Here is a 17,135-nt window from a genome sequence, read left to right as displayed (position 1 = left end):
ATCGGGTCCCACCCAGGAGCCTGACACGATTGAGATGGGTGCCGGCGTTCTGGCTGCGTCCTTTCCCGGCAGTTAGAACTCCTTTTTGGGCGGGTTACTTCGCATCGATGCAAATTCCTGCCCAAGGGAAGCACTGAGGCCTGACGATGCACGATCTAGTGCGGCGGGTCGGATCGGGACCAAAATGAGAGTCGAGAACTGTGGAGTCTGAATCATCTGAGACAGGTTCCTAAGCTCTCATTCAATCGGTCAAGTGTCAAATTATAATGTTCGAAAACGCTTGTCCGCAAGTGCTGCTCTACAGGACCGAGTCCCAGACTTCGTGGACTAGTAGTAGCAAGTCAGCAGCTTTCTTCTCCACTTCTGCCAGCAACGATCACTCACACGCGGGCCTCTTTCGCAAGGTGATCCTGCTGCCAATACCTCACTAGTAGGAGATTCTTTAAGATCTTGTGTTCCATGCCTGCGACCTCGGTGGCCCTTTCGAGAAAACGGATAGTGTTGGCGATTTTGGCAGGATCGAACTCTTCGGATGGGGATGAACGGTAGGATTTTCGCAGGGACTTCAGAAGGATATAGCGACCTGGTGTCGAATACTGAATGGCTTTCAACCCCTGTCGATAGAGGTGACGGTATGCGTGGACCACAGCTCGCCGATCCACCATGGTCTGAATCGAAGCGTTCATGTCCGATCGGTGGGACGAATTGGAGCCAACAATCTCCACAGAGGTGCACACAGTTGGAGCCAGCGAAGTCGGAGATATGTGAACTGTTGAGTACAAATAGTCGGATTGGTATTGGAGGGATGAAGAATCGAAGGTCAAAGTTGGGGAAGATCGAAGCCTCAGGCAGGACTACGATTAGGAGAGGTGACTTGGGCCGCAACGCAATCTTATCAATCCCTCCCTGCCCTCTGGTCTCTGGTCTCTTGAGATCTTTCCCCTCGTCTCTATTTCCCTTTCCTTTTAATCTTTTCCCTTTATTTCCTCCTCTCTCTTTGCTCACCCTCTTTCGACTTGAGCACAATAAGGACCTTATCTCTGTTTTGGGCGACCGCGGGGTGCCCATAAGTTAGCTTCGTACCTTCTGCATTGCAACCTGCTCCCAGTGCATACACACACGTCTTTTCTCGTGTTTGTGCACTTTCCACCTTTACTCGGTGATCCAGGCGCATATCATCTACCAGATCACATAACACATTTAACAATCGTGAATAATGTGTTAAGCCTTCATCTCCATAAGGTTCTGCGACTGTTTGGATCAGAACTATGGCCCGGGTTATGGGAAGGGCTGCCTCGGCTTTGGCCAGGCGCAGTCCAAGTAGGGCGGCTCAAAGGAGAGCTCGAAGGCATAAGGTCATCATGGAATCTGTCACACAAGAAAAGAAGAAACTTCGGAGTGTCGTATGTATCCTCCATCCTTCGGCTTCGAGACCGAACGGTTAACAAATAATACGCAGATTTGTTTTGAAGCGCAAGCACCAAGTGGTTACACCTTCATTCCTGCAGGTAATCCTCTACTTACTACGGCGTGTAAGGAGAGGTGTCGAGCTGAGGGTCTTCAGATCCACGCTGTATCGGTGAGAACCCTGGCTGGTCACTGTTTCGCCAACGTTGCTTATTTTGTCTAGACTACCCCACACCATCGCTCTCACAACCTATCCCAGCATGTTCATAGGATAGGATATCATTTTCCTAGTACTGTTGTGGCAAATGTTTGCTCGGAGCTCGGGTTCCATCTCACAAGCACTGGCAAAGCAGTCGCCATCTATGCTACTGGCGGGACCGACGAGCACAAGCGGGCTGACTCTGAAATATCTCAAATAACTTTGAACACAGAAGCACGGGATGCCTTGAGGGACCTCTTTCCAAACATACCAGACACAGACTTGAATCAAATCATCAAGACGGCGTTTCAGAAGGTAAGCATGCACCCGGCCACGATTGAAGAAATAGAATATGACAAACCTGATTCACAAATAAGGGAACCAAAAAAGTTGGGACGGCGACTGAATTACCGATGGCTCGCAGAGCTCAGTTGGCTGTGGTTGCTCACATTCGGCATGTCTACACTGACTATGACCGCCTCCTAAAACACCTTTCTTTCCATGAAGCAAGAGGAACTGTTGAGCACACGACCTTATCAAAGCTCATTGAGTGGCGAGGGGACGATGAAAATGGCCAGACAGTCCTGGAGGATATCTTCCGTGAGGTGATCGTTATCTCTGACGACGAAGACAGCGAATCCGAGGAAGATGTGGCGTCCAAGGCAGGGCACCACAGCGTGGAAATACTACCTAGCCATCCTCGTGCACATGAGGTCCGGAGTCAGCCCATCAGCAACACACAACCTCCTAATCAGGATCTTCCACGGGAACCATCTGAAGAAGCACCGCCTGGATTCCGCTTTGTCACAGAAATACCGGCAAAGGACACTACGAACCGTCGTGGATTCCACAGGTACCAAGCATGGAACCGTGCCATTCAGGAATATAGAGGTATACATGGTTCTGGACACCCTAGGTTTGCTAGCGGCCCAGCTGGGAAGCGAAGCCCACGATACGCCGAGCAGCGCAGTGCTCAGGACCCACCCGCTGCTCGGCGTCATGACATGATTCCTCAACGCGCAGAGGTTGGTCGGCGAACCATTCCAGGCTCAGCCAGTATTGATAGCCAAACACAGCGTGTGCCCGCTACTCCACTAATGGATCGACATAGATATGCAGGCGTCCAGGAGAGTTATATCCACTCGGACTTCCAGCAAAAGACGTCGGGACATGAGCTCAAAGCCAGGCCCACTAAACCAAGTAATCAGGAATCACCCGAGTTACAGGTCTTAGAAGAACTCTCTGGGCCCAGAAGTACGAACTTGATCCACTTACAGGATGTTCCTCTTTCCAGGATGGAACCAAGGTCCCGACGAGAAAGGCCATCCCCCCAGCCGGACAGGACCAACGCGCCGGTGTTCGTGAGCGGACCGCAGGAGAAACGACAATGGAATCCCATAGGACGATACACTGACTCAGCGAGATCTACTCATCCCAGACCAGGATCCAACGCGCAGGATGTGATTTTACCGTCGATTGAGAACCCCTGGCCATCAGAGCACCGACGGACTGAGGTCGCGCATCCTTTAGTGCATATGACGAACAAGATGTCTCTCCGATCGGTCACACCAGGATATCCTCAAGGAGAGACGATGCATCACCCTGATGTTGTCGAAAAGGGAAGGGACAGCGAGCAAGCGAGCAAAAGAAGACGCCTGGCATCTGAAGATTCCCGAGATGAAGCCCGTCCCGATTTGCGGACTACAAGGCCCATTGGCCTTCCCATTTCCGAGGGATTTGCGCCCCGTCCTCATCGTCACGTTGAACTTATTCCAGATTATCGTCCGGACCAGCCTCATTCCCGTCGAGACTATTTGCCAGTGGAACAAGCCCCTCTTATAGGACGACATCAGCGGGAAAGGAACCCAGCTCTCTATTCCAATGGCCAGCTTGGTCATGATGCAAGGTCAGTCTTGGGTCGGCAGCCTATTAACGGACCACGCGAGCCTCAGAATCGACCTGGGCTTTCCAGCGCCAGTATCCTTGTCTCGGAAGGCGAGCATGCCTTCGGAGCTGCTCCGGCCGTTTCGAACCCTGGACACTGGCATCCATACCCTGGTGATCGTAGTATTCGTCTGGACCGTGCTCCAGTGGAACCGCGGGTCATGCGGCGCAGCCGCGTTGACCATGGCCGTCCTTTACCAGAGGATGTTCAACCTGACAGGAACCTGTATGCCGATGGCTTCGTTCAGCACGTTGACCATTATGAACCTCCTCCATATGAATTCGTCGCCAGGCGCCCAGAACCCGAGACCCAGCCCACTGGGGACCTCTGTCAGAAACCCCGTGCTAGAGATCTTGAGTATTCTCGCACGAAGCAGCTGTATCGGACTCAGGCGTTGTCGGATCGACACAGCCCATTGTTCATAGGCTCGCGTGTGGCTCCTTCCCACGAGTACCCTCGCACCTTCTCGGACTCTGCTACTACAGGAACTATCCAGCCTCGCGGGTCCACCCCTCAGGTCCCTCTTGAAAGACCAGTCAGTGGCGGGCTCGCCTTCTTGCGGTAAGCCTTTATCGGGGGAACTAAACCAATCCGACCACTCAGCTTCCTATGCCTTTGAAACGGGCTGTGCTAACACGGATTTCACAGCTCGTCTCACGATTATCCTCCATCTCAGACTACGGAGCAAAACCGCCCAGTCTACGTCCAACGAGTGGAACCTCATTCGCCGTATTATTCCGTCCTTGATGGAAGGCGTGTTGTCATTGTGGATTAACCCACTCGCATCTTCCATTGATTCCCCTTTGTCTCGGTTTGGAAAAACTGCTCGTTTCGATGATGTTTTTCTGGTTGCACATTGCATTGCATTTGATACTATTCATGATACCCTGCTGCATATTCTTAAGACTCTCTACTTGCAGCTTTCAATATTAATTTGAATCCGCTCTGGTCTCTCTATCTCTATTCATTTCATCTGTGTATCATCGTAGGTAATCATCTAGTCGTGAACTTCCACGGGAGTAACCTATCACATATATATATTGGTGTATTCTGCCCAAGGACTCCCTCCTGGGTTGTCTTCGGGTATACGGTCTCGAGACTGGCTCATGACCCTTGCCCTTTTGTCCGATGACGCAAAAGTGTTCGATATATAGAGCATGCGGCTGCATAGCTGACCTAAACCTCCTTGGTCTCCCCATCGGCCTCGCCGCTTGTCACAGTCTTGCCGGTCTTTTTGATAGTAGCCAGCACCGTGTCATAGGGAAGATCAGACTCGGTGGTGACGGTGGCAGTTTGAGTCTCTAGACTGACATCGAAGGACTTGACGCCTAAGAACAAGACGTGTTAGTAAACACAAGAAGCGAGGGAATAGTTCGCGCATTACCTTGGAGCTTCTTGAGGACACGCTCCACAGCACCGGAGCAGCCGCCGCAGGTCATTGTCACCCCGAACTTGTATTGGTGGTCGGACATTGTGACTTGGTGAACGCGTAGTGAGGGGTGTTTTGGTGTGGGGGAGGGGAAGCTGTGATAAGATCGAAGATGCTTGGCAGAGAGACGGTGAAGTTTGGAGTTATGGTATAAATATAATAATGGTCTGAAATCAGAAAAGAGAAAAGAAAAGAAATTATTGCAGGAAAGCACTTTATACTGAACCCATGCATGTTCTTAAGTACGGAGTATGCATTTGTCAGAAGCCCCTTGAGGGAAATTGAGTCAAATTGGCGTGATTTCTCACAACCAATTGTTAATAGGCCACCAAGTACAGAGTATACAGAGCCATATTAGCCATATTGATGAGTATTATTGTATTACATTTCATATTTCTAAAAGCCAGCTGCTCTCTTCTTCTTCTTCGGTTTCTTGAATTCACGCGCTCCGAAAATTCCCCGCTCCATCTGTGTCATGGGCATCCCATCCGTAGGCTGACTACTGTTGATGCGTGGAGCAACTGGCTGACTGCCCCATGTACGGACCATAGGAACTGATGGGGTAGGAGGAAGGGATTGGTCACGAGTCTGTGAGCGCTTCTTTCGTCTGCTCCTAGGCGTGTTCGGCCGAGAACTTCGCCGTGTTTCCTCGTCTTCGATCCTTTCCCATGTATACTCCTGCGGGTTGCTTCCTACTGACCAGTGGGATAAAAGATTTGTAACATTCCGTGGTGTTGGACGTTGGGATTTGAATGTGGTGAATGCTGAGAGACCACTCAAGACAGGAACTGCGGCATACTTGGATTGCTGGGCGGGCATCGGGTCCCGCCTGGATCCAAAGAGTCGGCTATTGGTCATTGAGGACTGACTTGCAGGGATCTGTGATGATGACAACAACGAGAAGTAGCTGGAATGCAGATGCTGATTCTGTGCCACAGCCTGCTCATTTACTTGATCCTCCTCGGCATCTGCAAGCTGGGGTAGATTGATGCCATCCAAGGAAGTTGAGATCCTGAGGAGACGCGAGAGGATGAGATCCGCAGCAACTCCCCGAATGAGTTTCTCTTTCATGAGTCGCGTATGCACCGGAATGATGCGAGGGAGCGTGGACATCCAATCATCAACTATCCGGTCATAGACGTTGAAGAGATTCTTGTCTGCTTCCTCGGACAACTTGGCTGGAATACCATACCGATCATTCGAAATTGGTATAGAGAGGAGCATATACCGACATTGAGCACCGGGGTCCGGGCTTTCGGGCATAAGTGCCGAGACGAGTCGTTTCACATCATCGGCGCTTTCATCGAGACCCTCGGCCAACAGTCTTTTGCCACTCATTTCAGCCAACGTCTGGCTTGGGCTCTGCTTCATCGGCCCAGTCTCCATTTCGCTTTGTAGACTCGCGATTAAACCGTCAAGCGTCCTTGGCTTGGGCCGTTGTCTCTTCTTTTGCTTGATCCGAGGTATTTCCGATTTCCCAGTCGCTATGTCATAAATGGTAGAGAAATCCAAGGTCCATTGTAAGTCCGAGCCTGTATCGGACGCAGTGGAAATATTGTAGCGGGGAGCAACTGCCTGCTGTGTTACGGACTCATCCCAGTCATCCACCACGAAATTATCATCGGGTCTGACATATGCTGTCGGGGTATAGCGCTTTCTCAGCCGCAAAATACTACTTTCGCGGAACGGGTCCGGCTCCTCTGGATCTCCACGCGGGCCCTTGAAAGCAGATTCGTGGACGGCAAGATCTCCATCCATCCAGAAGAGCTTGATCAGAGTCAGGTCGGGGTTGTAAAAGCTCCTGCCCAGCGGGGTAACAGAATGGGCAATCTCTCTGAACACCAATGACGAGAATCGCATGGGAGAGTCGTGTCTGTTTGGAGGTACGTCCATCAATAGCGGCGCATCGAGTATCAGAGGATCGGGCACGGAAATGGATTCAGTCTGTTCGTCGGCTATGAAAGGACATGGAAATGCCTGTACCAGCTGCGTGAGCTGGGAATACAGAACGAGATATAGATCTAGATAAACATCAGTATCAAGAGACTGGATCTGGATTCGAATGTTCAACTATCACGTACCTTGATATACGACTATGTCGCTAAGGCGCAACGTCGTGTCCTCTGGATCTCGAAAGTGCCTCCAAGAGGCCCGAGGATGTAAAGACTGGCTCGTATCATCTTCGCCTGGGAGACCCCCGATATCGAACCACAATATACGAGTCGTCGTTAGGACAAAGAACTGTGATGGGTTGCGTGGATTTCTTTGCAAGCCCAGTACCCACTCGGATTGCCTTGTGATTCCCAGCTCGACCGTGCGAGGCGGGACCTGGTCATCTGTGAATGCATATATTACAACACTGCGCCGGTTGGCGACAACGACCGATCCAACACTGTGGACCCATTCAATAGAAGCCCAACCATCAAGTCGAGTGCTACCACGCTTGCGCGTGGGGTCCGGCGAGGGCATTGAGCCTGCTTTGACAAGTGCGGCAGACCAAGTCGCAAGCTTTAGGCGCTGTCTGCCGGTGATTTCCCACACACTCCAGTTGCCTCTGGTATCTACGATGGCAAATTGTTTCTGATACCAGGGATTGAAGGTTACATCGGCGTGCGGGAATCCTCCTGTCTGCGATAAAGAAACCTTCACGATCGGATTGGCATCCAGTCGAGAATTTTGTAAAGGTATAGAAAACCCCATTAGCGCGCTATCCGGGAAGCGCATAGGCACGGGATCCCAGTGGTAGAGAGGTCGAAATATCACGGTTGCTGTGGGGAGACGAGCGGCCAGAAAAATCGGCTTCTCTTCTATTGGGCGTGCAAAGCACACTTGACGTATTGGTGCGCCACAGTCAGACCATTGAGACATCTCAGTGGTATCGATTGATGGAGCACGAAAGGCTAACTTTTCCGGAGAAGTCAATTCCAGGATTTCCTCCTCTAGAGTTCGAAGAGAGATAATGTTGCGGCAGTCCCCGGTCACAGCCACTGCAATTGGAACTGAGCGCAACTTCTTGTCATGGCGTCTCTGATCCACGGCATAACCGAGATCGAACAGCGTCGAGACCTCCGGATCATACTGTTCAGTTGTGGTCGTGACAGTCTTCGACAAAGGCTCTTCCCGAATGGAGGACCATGACGCTGCAAGGTCTGGATGCACACTTGTGATCAGCTTTCTGGGGGTTTTCTCGGGTACTCTGGGTACTGGTTGAGCGTCATCTGTACGAAAGGGCGAGGGGACTGTTGTCTTGGTAACTCCGGCATATACAATCGGCGGGACTGGCGAAGATGTCAGCTATTCCGAAGAACAAAGCAGGTCCCATAGCTGCATACACTTTGCAAAAGAACGAGTGAATGTCCATGTCTGCTCCTCCGGAAGATAAACAGCTCGTCCTACGTGCCCATAATGTAGAGCACTGTCTGGATGTTCATCCATGGGATTTTTCTTTGCCTCTTGCGATCAGTTCAAGACCCGGCCAAACCATCTCGATACTGGCCAATGCAACAGTATAAGTGCAGCCGGTCAACATACATATGCACGCATGCGACGTTGTAGGAAGTGGGTGCCGCCAGCATTGAAGAAAGTTTTTTGGAGATCGTTATCGATAAGGATCGGGATCAGCTGTTGCGCCGCAACCCAAAACAACCCATTGTCCCGCGTCAACCCTCAACTAAACCATTCATCGACTCACCACAACTTGATATTGAGACACCATGACTTCTTCATTCGAACCATCACTATCTACCAGCGGTATGCGACCTCCTATCGCCTCAGCTGATGCCCCGTCAATGGCAGATTCGCTCCCCAGCATCAACTTTGGATTTGAGGATCTACGCAATAGCATGGCCCAATTCACAGCCAAGTTTGACGCGTTTATTGAGCGTGGGCGCAAACAAGTCCTGGAGGAACGGAATCAGTTTCACATAAACATGGCTGAATATGAAGGTATGGCACGGTCCCTGCCTAATTGCACGACTATGGCTGCTAACACTGCCTGACAGAGGACCAGCGCATGCGCCAGCGCGATATCGAGATCCTTAATCTGAAGGCCCAAACTCATGAGCAAACCCTCCAAAAAGAAGCGGCAGAAGCTGCTGAGATGCACACGGCTATCTCATCTATCACCCTAGAACGCGATTCCCGCCTCGCCAAACGTGATCGTCTAAAGCAGCAGATCGCCGAAACTCAGAAGGCTATCAATCAGAAGGTGGAAGCACAGAAGTCCCACGCACAGCATCTGGATGCACAATCTCGTCTCAATTTCCCCGAGTTGGAGTTTTGGCAAGATTATCTTTGTATTCGGATTGAAGGTGCGGGCCGTGAGGACCGGTTGAAGTTTGTCTACAGCCATCTACTGGAAAAAGACTGGGAGGCCGAGGCATGGTTTGAATTGGGCACTGCTAGCCGTGACTACGAGGTTTTTCACACGCGGCCCAAGGTTGACCGGGATGCTTTGGAGCATGTGGTGGATCTCGTCAACGATGATCGAGATTTTGGAGCATTCCTGAAGCGGATGCGTAAATTATTTGTTGAAGCAATGAATTGAGGTGAAAAGGGAGCCTTTTTGTTATTGGTTCCATATGAATTCATGATTCTTGTGCATATTCAGTAATACATTTCTTTGGGTTTCATTGCAATCGTCACGACACAGTGGCAACAAAATTGCTGTCTGTCCGGTTCCTCCATCAAGCGCTAGCCTCGCGGTAAAAGTCGATGCTGCAGTTTGCACCACCGAGCACAAATCCCTCTGCCCTTCCGATCTTGGGGAGCCATTTGGCAGACCACACAACCTTCTCTATCTCCGGGATTGTAGCAACGCAAGTTTTTGTCTCCATAGACCAGACCTTGATTTTGCCATCGAACGAACTTGTAACTGTCAGCTGACCGTGTATCGATATGTGGATTCTGATTAGTTACTCACCCGCTGAGAAGATATTCTCCTGTGCTGCTCCAGGAAAGAGACGTGATCCATCCGGTGTGCCCCGCGAGATAGGCAATTCGGTTACCAGACGAGCAGTTATACAACGAGATCACCTTGGAATCTCCAGCTGCTGCGAGAAGCTTGCTTCCAGGAGAAAAAGCCACGGCGCGTACCGGTTCCACCAAGCCTACAATTGGTTAGGACTCGCGTCTCTGCACGGCTTCGGTTGGCGTTTCTTACCTTGGAGGCTATACGGCATGCGGCCCGTTTCGGTGGAGAAAACGTAAATGCGGCCGTTTTGATGGCCAGTCGCAATCATTCGGCCATCCGAAGACTATGTCCTCGTGTTAGCAGAGGCCTGAGAAGGCAGAGTCCAACTAGGGTCTCACCAAGTCAATGGTAACGCCGAAGCTGCCTTTGGTGTCGTGGTCTCGAATCAAATTGCCATCCGCAGCCAAATCCCATACTTTGATGCGTCCTTGTTCCGTGACACCAGCAAGATACTGGCCATCACAAGAAAGAGCTATAGCCCACGCCGAGGCATGCTTAAGGTCCGCTGTGCTCTTATTAACACAATTGGACCTTGTGCTGGGCTATCGTAGAGGGGCAGCACTTACCAGTCACTTTTTCATCTGCAACCCAATGACCATCATGGCAAGACCAAGTTTTCAAACTTCCATCAAACCCAGCGCTGACTGCACGAGAGCCCGCCGCATCGGTCACGATATGGTGACATCCATTACTGTGGGCATCATCAATGCACTGCACCAGTGGGAACCCGGTATCTGTAAGAGAATGCACTTTGATGGCCGAGCCACCTGAGACAGATAAAAGCTGCTTGTCTGTCACAGCCAGCGAGTAAATATCGGAAATGTGCGCTGCAACATACATATCAGCGGAGTCACTAACCCATCACGCGGGGAACTGCCTACCATTTTCCGCATTGACCCAGGGGATGTATTGCTTCGACTGTATAGAGATGTTTTAGCGATGGGCTTGATTATGTTCTGGTTCAGATCTTACCATTTGGAGAATATTTACTGTGCCCTGTCACAGCTGTGTCGAGATCTAAATTCGTGGAGCAGAGCTGCAGAAATGACGTTGGGCACGAGCTACCGCCTTGATCGCAATCTTCTGTCTTATCGTGCTTTGACTATTTGTTTCATTTGTTTCATTTTCTTTGTTTGTTTCATTGAGTCGATAAGAAGCTGAAGCTAACTCCAGGGCTACACAATACGCTTACATAGCAGTAGATTATCGACTCCATGTTTTACTGCGTACTTTTCTAGATCTGAATCCCGAACTTGTCCATCTCTCGGGTATCAATGGAAGCATTGGAATTCAGATACTTCCAATCAATTGAACAGAAATATCTCAAATTCAAGCTAGTAGGTCAGATTCCTGTAAAGTCATATTGAAATCAATCCCCCCCCGCAAAATCCATACGCCAATTGCCATGCAGCATATATCCACAACCAATTTTAGAAATACAATCTCTTTGGGCGCTTGAGATTGGGATCTCAAGCAGGCTGATCCCGGTCCCTAGAGCAAACGTTTATATCTCGCAGTGTTCTCTCATGCCATGTCCAGGGTCCTCCACGAGTCCTTGATGTCTGTCAGGTAGTCAGCTTTACTGCGATCACCAATTGACAGAGATATCTCGCAGATCGTTAGACTTAGATCTTACCTTTGACACAGTGGGGGCACAGAAGATGAGCACGCTTGATCTGACCGCAGCCTGGACATCTATTGAGGCTCTTCACGTCTTTGAGGGCCTTGCCGGCCATTTGTCGATGACGCTTCTTCATATGGGAGGTCTTTTTCTTAGGGACAGCGCGCAGGACTGAGTCCCAGAGATCGGAGAGGATGGATGGAATATTGAGAGAGATCGAGACGGGTTGTAGGAAGCCGCTAGTTGCGATGGGTGTGATCGGGAGGAACCGAGCGAGACGGGGAAATTGGAGGGATTCGGAGAGGCGTGAGCGGGACATATTCGCGGGAGCGAACGGAAGCAGACGCAATGCCATGGTGAAAGAGAGTCGGGGGCGTTGAAAAAGCGATGTGGTGGGATGAGAGCTATGCCAGGGACATTTGAAGCAAAAGCACAAGATCGTAGTTTTCTCGCGGAGAGACGCTAGTCCGAATCAGGTATAGCCCACCCCTGAGTTTCGTAGGGGAAGAGCGACGATAATAAGGGGTGCTCTTAGCTTCAACATACTTCTCTTTCTCTTCTGGCTTCTGGCGGGCTCTTGACTTCTTTCGTTTAATTCTCAGCTTCATATTTTCTCTCTCCATCCACAATGGCCGCCGCTACTACCGCTTCCTCGGCTGAACAGCCTACTGTTTTCCCCCATAGCCATGTCGGTTTCGACAGCATTACTTCGCAGATTGAGCGCAAGCTGTTGAAGCGTGGCTTCCAGTTCAACGTCATGTGTGTCGGTATGTGTTAAGCAATGATTTGCCGGAAAATCCTCAACTAATTCTCTCCATCGCGCGTTAGGCCAGACTGGCCTCGGAAAATCGACTCTGATTAACACCATCTTCGCATCCCACCTGATTGACTCCAAGGGCCGTTTGACCCCCTCTGAGCCCGTTCGCTCCACCACCGAAATCAAGACTGAATCGCACAGTACGCTTCTATGTTTGACACTGGATTTTCGAAGCGGAGGTAACTGACTAATGACTAGTTATCGAGGAGAATGGCGTGCGTCTCCGCTTGAACATTGTCGACACACCTGGTTACGGTGATCAGGTCAACAATGACCGATGGTAATTTGAGCTCTCTCAAGCTAGATTGGCCCGGACCTTGCTAATTATGATCAGCTGGGACCCCATTGTCAAGTACATCAAGGATCAACATTCGGCGTACCTCCGCAAGGAACTCACTGCTCAACGTGAGCGTTACATCCAAGACACGCGCATTCACTGCTGCTTGTTCTTCATCCAGCCTTCCGGCCATGCGTGAGTTCATTCTACCTAGCTCCTTGAAGCTCTTTTGGACTGACCCGCCAACTCTGCATAGCCTCAAGCCCATCGATATCGTTGTTCTGAAGAAGCTGTCCGATGTCGTCAACGTTGTCCCCGTTATCGCTAAATCCGACTCTCTCACTCTAGAAGAACGCCAGGCTTTCAAGGAGCGCATCAAGGAGGAATTCGCCTTCCACAATCTGAAGATGTACCCTTACGATAATGATGAGCTCGACGACGAGGAGCGTGCTATCAATGCTCAAATCAAGGTATGCTTCCCCGAGCCGGGATATAAGTCATTATAATTTGATATTGACATTTGGTCACAGGACATCATTCCTTTCTCCGTTGTCGGCAGCGAGAAGACTATCGTTGTCAACGGCAAGCAAGTCCGCGGCCGTCAGAACCGTTGGGGTGTCATCAACGTCGAGGATGAGAACCACTGTGAATTCGTCTACCTGCGCAATTTCCTGACCCGCACCCACCTCCAGGATCTGGTGGAGACTACCAGCCAGATCCACTACGAGACCTTCCGTGCCAAGCAGCTGCTTGCTCTGAAGGAGAGCAGCGCTGCTGGTGGCCACTCCGGTGGCAGCCGGCCCATCAGTCCCTCCGCAGATCGGGAGCTGAGCCGCAACTCGCAGCGCGCAGCCATGAACGGATACTAAAACCGGTAAATCTTTCATGTCTGACGTGAGCGCTGTGACGGTTGCGCGACGGCCCTTCTCCAAAACTTACTGTCCACTTTTGACGCCAGCAGGCCCTTGCAGATATCCCCTTTTTTTGCACCTTCTTCTTTTTCGTTTGTTCTAGTGTGTCTGTATCCTACATCCCATCTTATTTCTTTTCGGGAAAACCATTGAGCTCCTAATGCCAAGGGAAAAAGGGGAGTTGGCACTCCAGCGCTCGTGTCAACTCTGGTGCTTTCCATGTACTTAGTTTTCTTAATTAACCTGACGAGACAGACATCTATTCTTAAAGAGCTAGCAACGGGATTGTGTCCACTAAATCACTTCATTATGAGATGCGGTGTACTATTGTGTAGCGCCGAATTTGCCGCCATCGACAACCCAATCCCGCAGCTCAATATAGGCCTTCTCCAGGTCATCATTGACAACAATCTTGTCATGAGCACCGGGCTGCTTAGCGTACTCCAGCTCATTCCGAGCTTGGGCCAGTCTTTTCTGCAGGGATTCTTCAGTCTCAGTGCCACGTCCACGAAGACGCTGCTCCAGTACCTCTAGCGAAGGGGGCGCGAGGAACAAGAATCGCTATGAAAGCATTAGTAAAGATTCTCTCTCACCTGAACTACCGAAAACATCTTACCGCTTGGAGATCCGTCCGCTTAACCTGCTTGACTCCTTCCATTTCAATGTCCAGGATGCAAATTCGCTTCTTTTCGGCGATGTTCTTGACAGCCTGTACCGATGTGCCGTAGAAGTTGCCCCCGAATTGAGCTGCTCAATGAGTTAAGGGACATATAGGTTCCTGGGCTGCGAGTGACTAACCATGTTCAATAAACCCATTCTTGGCCACTAGATCAAGGAATGCCTCTTTGGTGACGAAGTTATATTCACGGCCATCCTGCTCTCCAGGGCGAGGGGATCGCGTGGTTTCTGTAGGGCAGTATGAGTAACGCCGTTTCCTCCCATGTTGATCGTCACTGACCCGAGATAGAAAAGCCAAATGTATCAGGGTACTCTTCAAACAGTCGCTTGAGTAGAGTACTCTTTCCAGTCCCGCTGGGCCCGGAGATCACGATTGGTCGGAAAGCTATAGGAAAGAGACGGTAAGTTCTTGTTTGCATTGGCTATATCCTGCCCTCAAAGGTATATTTCGTACCAGCAGGTGCCATTGTAAAAGAGTGGATGCCACGAAGAAGTGGCCTGGAGGACGCTGAGAATGTACGGAGATAGGAGGTGAAATGAGGCATACAAAGGAACGAAATGTCGATCCGATGCGGCCCAAATGGCCGCTACAATGAGGCAGAATTATAAAAGGCGGTGAACCTACTACTGTAGTCTGTATGGCCATAGATCGCGGAGTTGACATCAAAATATCAAAGTATGAAAGTATCAATATCCAAGATCTATGGCTTTGCTGCTTTATACATTTCTGTACTCTATGACTTTGGAGGCCCCTGGTGACTTCCTCGCCGCGATGGATTCGTACTACCCACCTCTGCCTCTTGTTCCAAGAAATTGGACCATAATTCGGCGAGCGTCTCTTTGCTGGAGGCGCCGTTGTCCATGAACTCCGTCGCCAGGTTTGGCGTGCTCGGAGTCCGGAGAGGGATGCCTGGGATACGCAATTTCCCAGGCATACTCGAGGTTCCTGGGCGAGCAAGACCTGCTTGTTCGCGTTGCTCTGTTTCCAATAATTAGATGTGTTCGGGCAATGTCTTCGTTTCTGGTACAGTCTCACCATCATTCCAGCCTAATAGTGCAGCGATAAGTTGCAATATTTGGAATTTCTTAGGATCAGAGCGGTCTAAAGCAAGGAAGTGCAGCAGATGATTGGTGACGATATGTCTGTAAGGATTTAGCATGCAAGCGAGGACGCTCGAATGAACTAAAACTTACCTGTCAACATTGTCCTCCGGCTTCCCTTTCTTGAGGAAGCGTAGGGCTTTAGTCAAATGATCATTCAGCGTGACTGCCTCATGTCGCAGTTTTCCAATGAGAAGATTCTTCTCCTTGACTTCTTTCTCGAATGGCCGGACTCGCTCGATCTCTTCCTGGGCACTTCGAAGACCATTTTCCGCATCTGCGGCCTGCTTCTGTGCCTCCCGCAGAGAACGTCTAAGGTCCTCGAGCTGAGCATCAGAACTCTCAACAAGTTCCCGTAGCTCTTGCTTTCGTGCCAGCTGAATCTCCTGTAGAGCTCGTTGTAGGCCGTCAACCGTGGATCGTTGAGTGTCACGTTCATCGGTGGCTCGTTCGTAGGCATCTCTCAGGCTACTGAGCTGCTCCTCCAAGTCGCCAACTTTTTCGTTCAAATTTTCCCGGATAGATCGCTCCTCCATGGCAAGAACCTCCCAATTGTGCATAGCCTCCTTGGCTTGTTCGAACTCTGATTGGAGGTATGACTCCTGCTCGAGCAATTCCTCCTTCTCCTTCAACCAATTTTGTTGGGATAGGTTCGTCCGGTCCCGGAGAGTGGACAGCTCTTTATCCTTTTCGGCGGAGTCACTTGACAGCTCTAACAGCTGGGTAGACTTTGAGTCGAGCTGGTCCTTCAAGTTATTGTTCTCGTCTTCGAGGTCTTCGATCTGCGATCGCGCGAGGGCCAATTCCTCCTAAAGAGCAAAAATTAGCCAACAAGATTCGACTAGTAACCTAGTATCAACGCACAGCATCCTCCTTGAGCCGCTCCCCTAGTTGCGACTTGATGGTGTTGACTCTTTCCAGGAGCTTTTGGAACTGCGTTTCTGCTTGCTCCTTTTTGCTCTCGGAGTCGTCCAATTTATGCTGCAGGGCCTCCATATCCGCAGTGTGTTTGGACTGTATCTCTTCCAATGATTTCCGCATATCGGCCACTTCGGCGCGTAAGGAGTCGCGATCTCGAACGAGTGCATCGAATCGATCCTTTGGCTCAGTGCCATCGGAGGCGGGGTTAGTCAGAGCATCGGTGCCTGAGGGAGCGTCGGTGGTGGTAACGGGGTCCTCGGTATTGGCAGACTGGTCTGCGAGACTATCATCTATTGGTTTAGGTCCAGTGCCGTTGGGTTGTGGTTCTTGTGTGAGGTTCGCATTGGTATCATGGGGCTCGTTCTAGAAGGGTCTCAGCAAAGCTGTATTTGCAGTCGGGAAGGAGTTCACTGCATACAACGAGGTCATCGAGATCTGCTGGCGCATCTTCTGGGTGCTCATCGGTCTTGGATTCACTCTTGACTTTTGCGGCCTTCTTCTTGTTCTTCTTGGACTTTGCGCCTTTGGGGTGGGGTCAGTGGATCTCAATTCACTCAATCCAGAGAGACATGCGCTTACTCGGGGCCGCAGACGGTGGATTTCCCTCGGTCATGGCTGTATGGTGTTTGAGAAGTCCGTTGGGGGGGGGGAGCGGAGTTGGTAAGTGCCAAATGTTTCAGGGTAAGCTGTCAACACGGCTAGCGCCCTTTCCGCCCTATGCGGCGGCTATGCCTCGATGATTAATCTCTCAATCTCATTCGCCTCTAGGAAGTTATGTTCTCTTACAATTCCCCATATACAATTTGTTATAATTACTGACAGCCATGTCTAACTTATCTCCCAGAGCTACGTAATGT

At 50.6% G+C, this 17,135-nt stretch overlaps 9 protein-coding genes across 9 annotated transcripts; 3 read left to right on the top strand and 6 right to left on the bottom strand.

Annotated features, from left to right (window-relative positions):
• Positions 1–212: 212 nt before the first annotated feature.
• On the bottom strand, positions 213–686 carry N7515_005263 (uncharacterized protein; the record flags this gene model as incomplete). Its single annotated transcript, XM_056666007.1, has 2 exons — positions 213–327; positions 385–686. 2 exons carry the CDS (start codon positions 684–686, stop codon positions 213–215), a joined length of 417 nt encoding a protein of 138 aa, XP_056519603.1.
• Positions 687–1,268: 582 nt separating this feature from the next.
• Positions 1,269–4,326, top strand: N7515_005262 (DUF2293 domain-containing protein; the record flags this gene model as incomplete). Its single annotated transcript, XM_056666006.1, has 5 exons — positions 1,269–1,403; positions 1,460–1,579; positions 1,631–1,921; positions 1,984–4,112; positions 4,200–4,326. 5 exons carry the CDS (start codon positions 1,269–1,271, stop codon positions 4,324–4,326), a joined length of 2,802 nt encoding a protein of 933 aa, XP_056519602.1.
• Positions 4,327–4,727: 401 nt separating this feature from the next.
• On the bottom strand, positions 4,728–5,023 carry N7515_005261 (copper metallochaperone ATX1; the record flags this gene model as incomplete). Its single annotated transcript, XM_056666005.1, has 2 exons — positions 4,728–4,879; positions 4,936–5,023. The coding sequence occupies 2 exons, from the start codon at positions 5,021–5,023 to the stop codon at positions 4,728–4,730; spliced, it is 240 nt and encodes a 79-aa protein (XP_056519601.1).
• A 353-nt stretch (positions 5,024–5,376) lies between these two features.
• Positions 5,377–8,415, bottom strand: N7515_005260 (uncharacterized protein; the record flags this gene model as incomplete). Its single annotated transcript, XM_056666004.1, has 3 exons — positions 5,377–7,001; positions 7,062–8,258; positions 8,313–8,415. 3 exons carry the CDS (start codon positions 8,413–8,415, stop codon positions 5,377–5,379), a joined length of 2,925 nt encoding a protein of 974 aa, XP_056519600.1.
• A 278-nt stretch (positions 8,416–8,693) lies between these two features.
• N7515_005259 (kinetochore Spc25 family protein) lies at positions 8,694–9,526 on the top strand (the record flags this gene model as incomplete). The annotated part of the gene is made up of 2 exons (XM_056666003.1): positions 8,694–8,925; positions 8,982–9,526. The coding sequence occupies 2 exons, from the start codon at positions 8,694–8,696 to the stop codon at positions 9,524–9,526; spliced, it is 777 nt and encodes a 258-aa protein (XP_056519599.1).
• A 139-nt stretch (positions 9,527–9,665) lies between these two features.
• N7515_005258 (SKI complex subunit WD repeat protein SKI8) lies at positions 9,666–10,927 on the bottom strand (the record flags this gene model as incomplete). The annotated part of the gene is made up of 7 exons (XM_056666002.1): positions 9,666–9,846; positions 9,902–10,088; positions 10,142–10,235; positions 10,291–10,457; positions 10,519–10,779; positions 10,834–10,870; positions 10,925–10,927. 7 exons carry the CDS (start codon positions 10,925–10,927, stop codon positions 9,666–9,668), a joined length of 930 nt encoding a protein of 309 aa, XP_056519598.1.
• Positions 10,928–11,476: 549 nt separating this feature from the next.
• On the bottom strand, positions 11,477–11,928 carry N7515_005257 (mitochondrial 54S ribosomal protein bL32m; the record flags this gene model as incomplete). The annotated part of the gene is made up of 2 exons (XM_056666001.1): positions 11,477–11,514; positions 11,589–11,928. 2 exons carry the CDS (start codon positions 11,926–11,928, stop codon positions 11,477–11,479), a joined length of 378 nt encoding a protein of 125 aa, XP_056519597.1.
• A 273-nt stretch (positions 11,929–12,201) lies between these two features.
• aspD (septin aspD) lies at positions 12,202–13,536 on the top strand (the record flags this gene model as incomplete). Its single annotated transcript, XM_056666000.1, has 6 exons — positions 12,202–12,340; positions 12,402–12,530; positions 12,589–12,670; positions 12,725–12,862; positions 12,924–13,137; positions 13,198–13,536. 6 exons carry the CDS (start codon positions 12,202–12,204, stop codon positions 13,534–13,536), a joined length of 1,041 nt encoding a protein of 346 aa, XP_056519596.1.
• A 366-nt stretch (positions 13,537–13,902) lies between these two features.
• N7515_005255 (putative Golgi matrix protein) lies at positions 13,903–16,891 on the bottom strand (the record flags this gene model as incomplete). Its single annotated transcript, XM_056665999.1, has 11 exons — positions 13,903–14,139; positions 14,195–14,325; positions 14,377–14,484; positions 14,537–14,641; positions 14,711–14,843; positions 15,048–15,235; positions 15,293–15,399; positions 15,451–16,166; positions 16,222–16,641; positions 16,697–16,800; positions 16,858–16,891. The coding sequence occupies 11 exons, from the start codon at positions 16,889–16,891 to the stop codon at positions 13,903–13,905; spliced, it is 2,283 nt and encodes a 760-aa protein (XP_056519595.1).
• Between the last annotated feature and the right edge of the window lie 244 nt (positions 16,892–17,135).

The sequence above is a fragment of the Penicillium bovifimosum genome (assembly GCF_028826915.1).
Source record: "Penicillium bovifimosum strain IBT 22155 chromosome Unknown utg000005l_segment0_segment0, whole genome shotgun sequence".
NCBI lineage: Eukaryota > Fungi > Ascomycota > Eurotiomycetes > Eurotiales > Aspergillaceae > Penicillium > Penicillium bovifimosum.
This window is presented reverse-complemented; position numbering and strand designations above follow the sequence as displayed.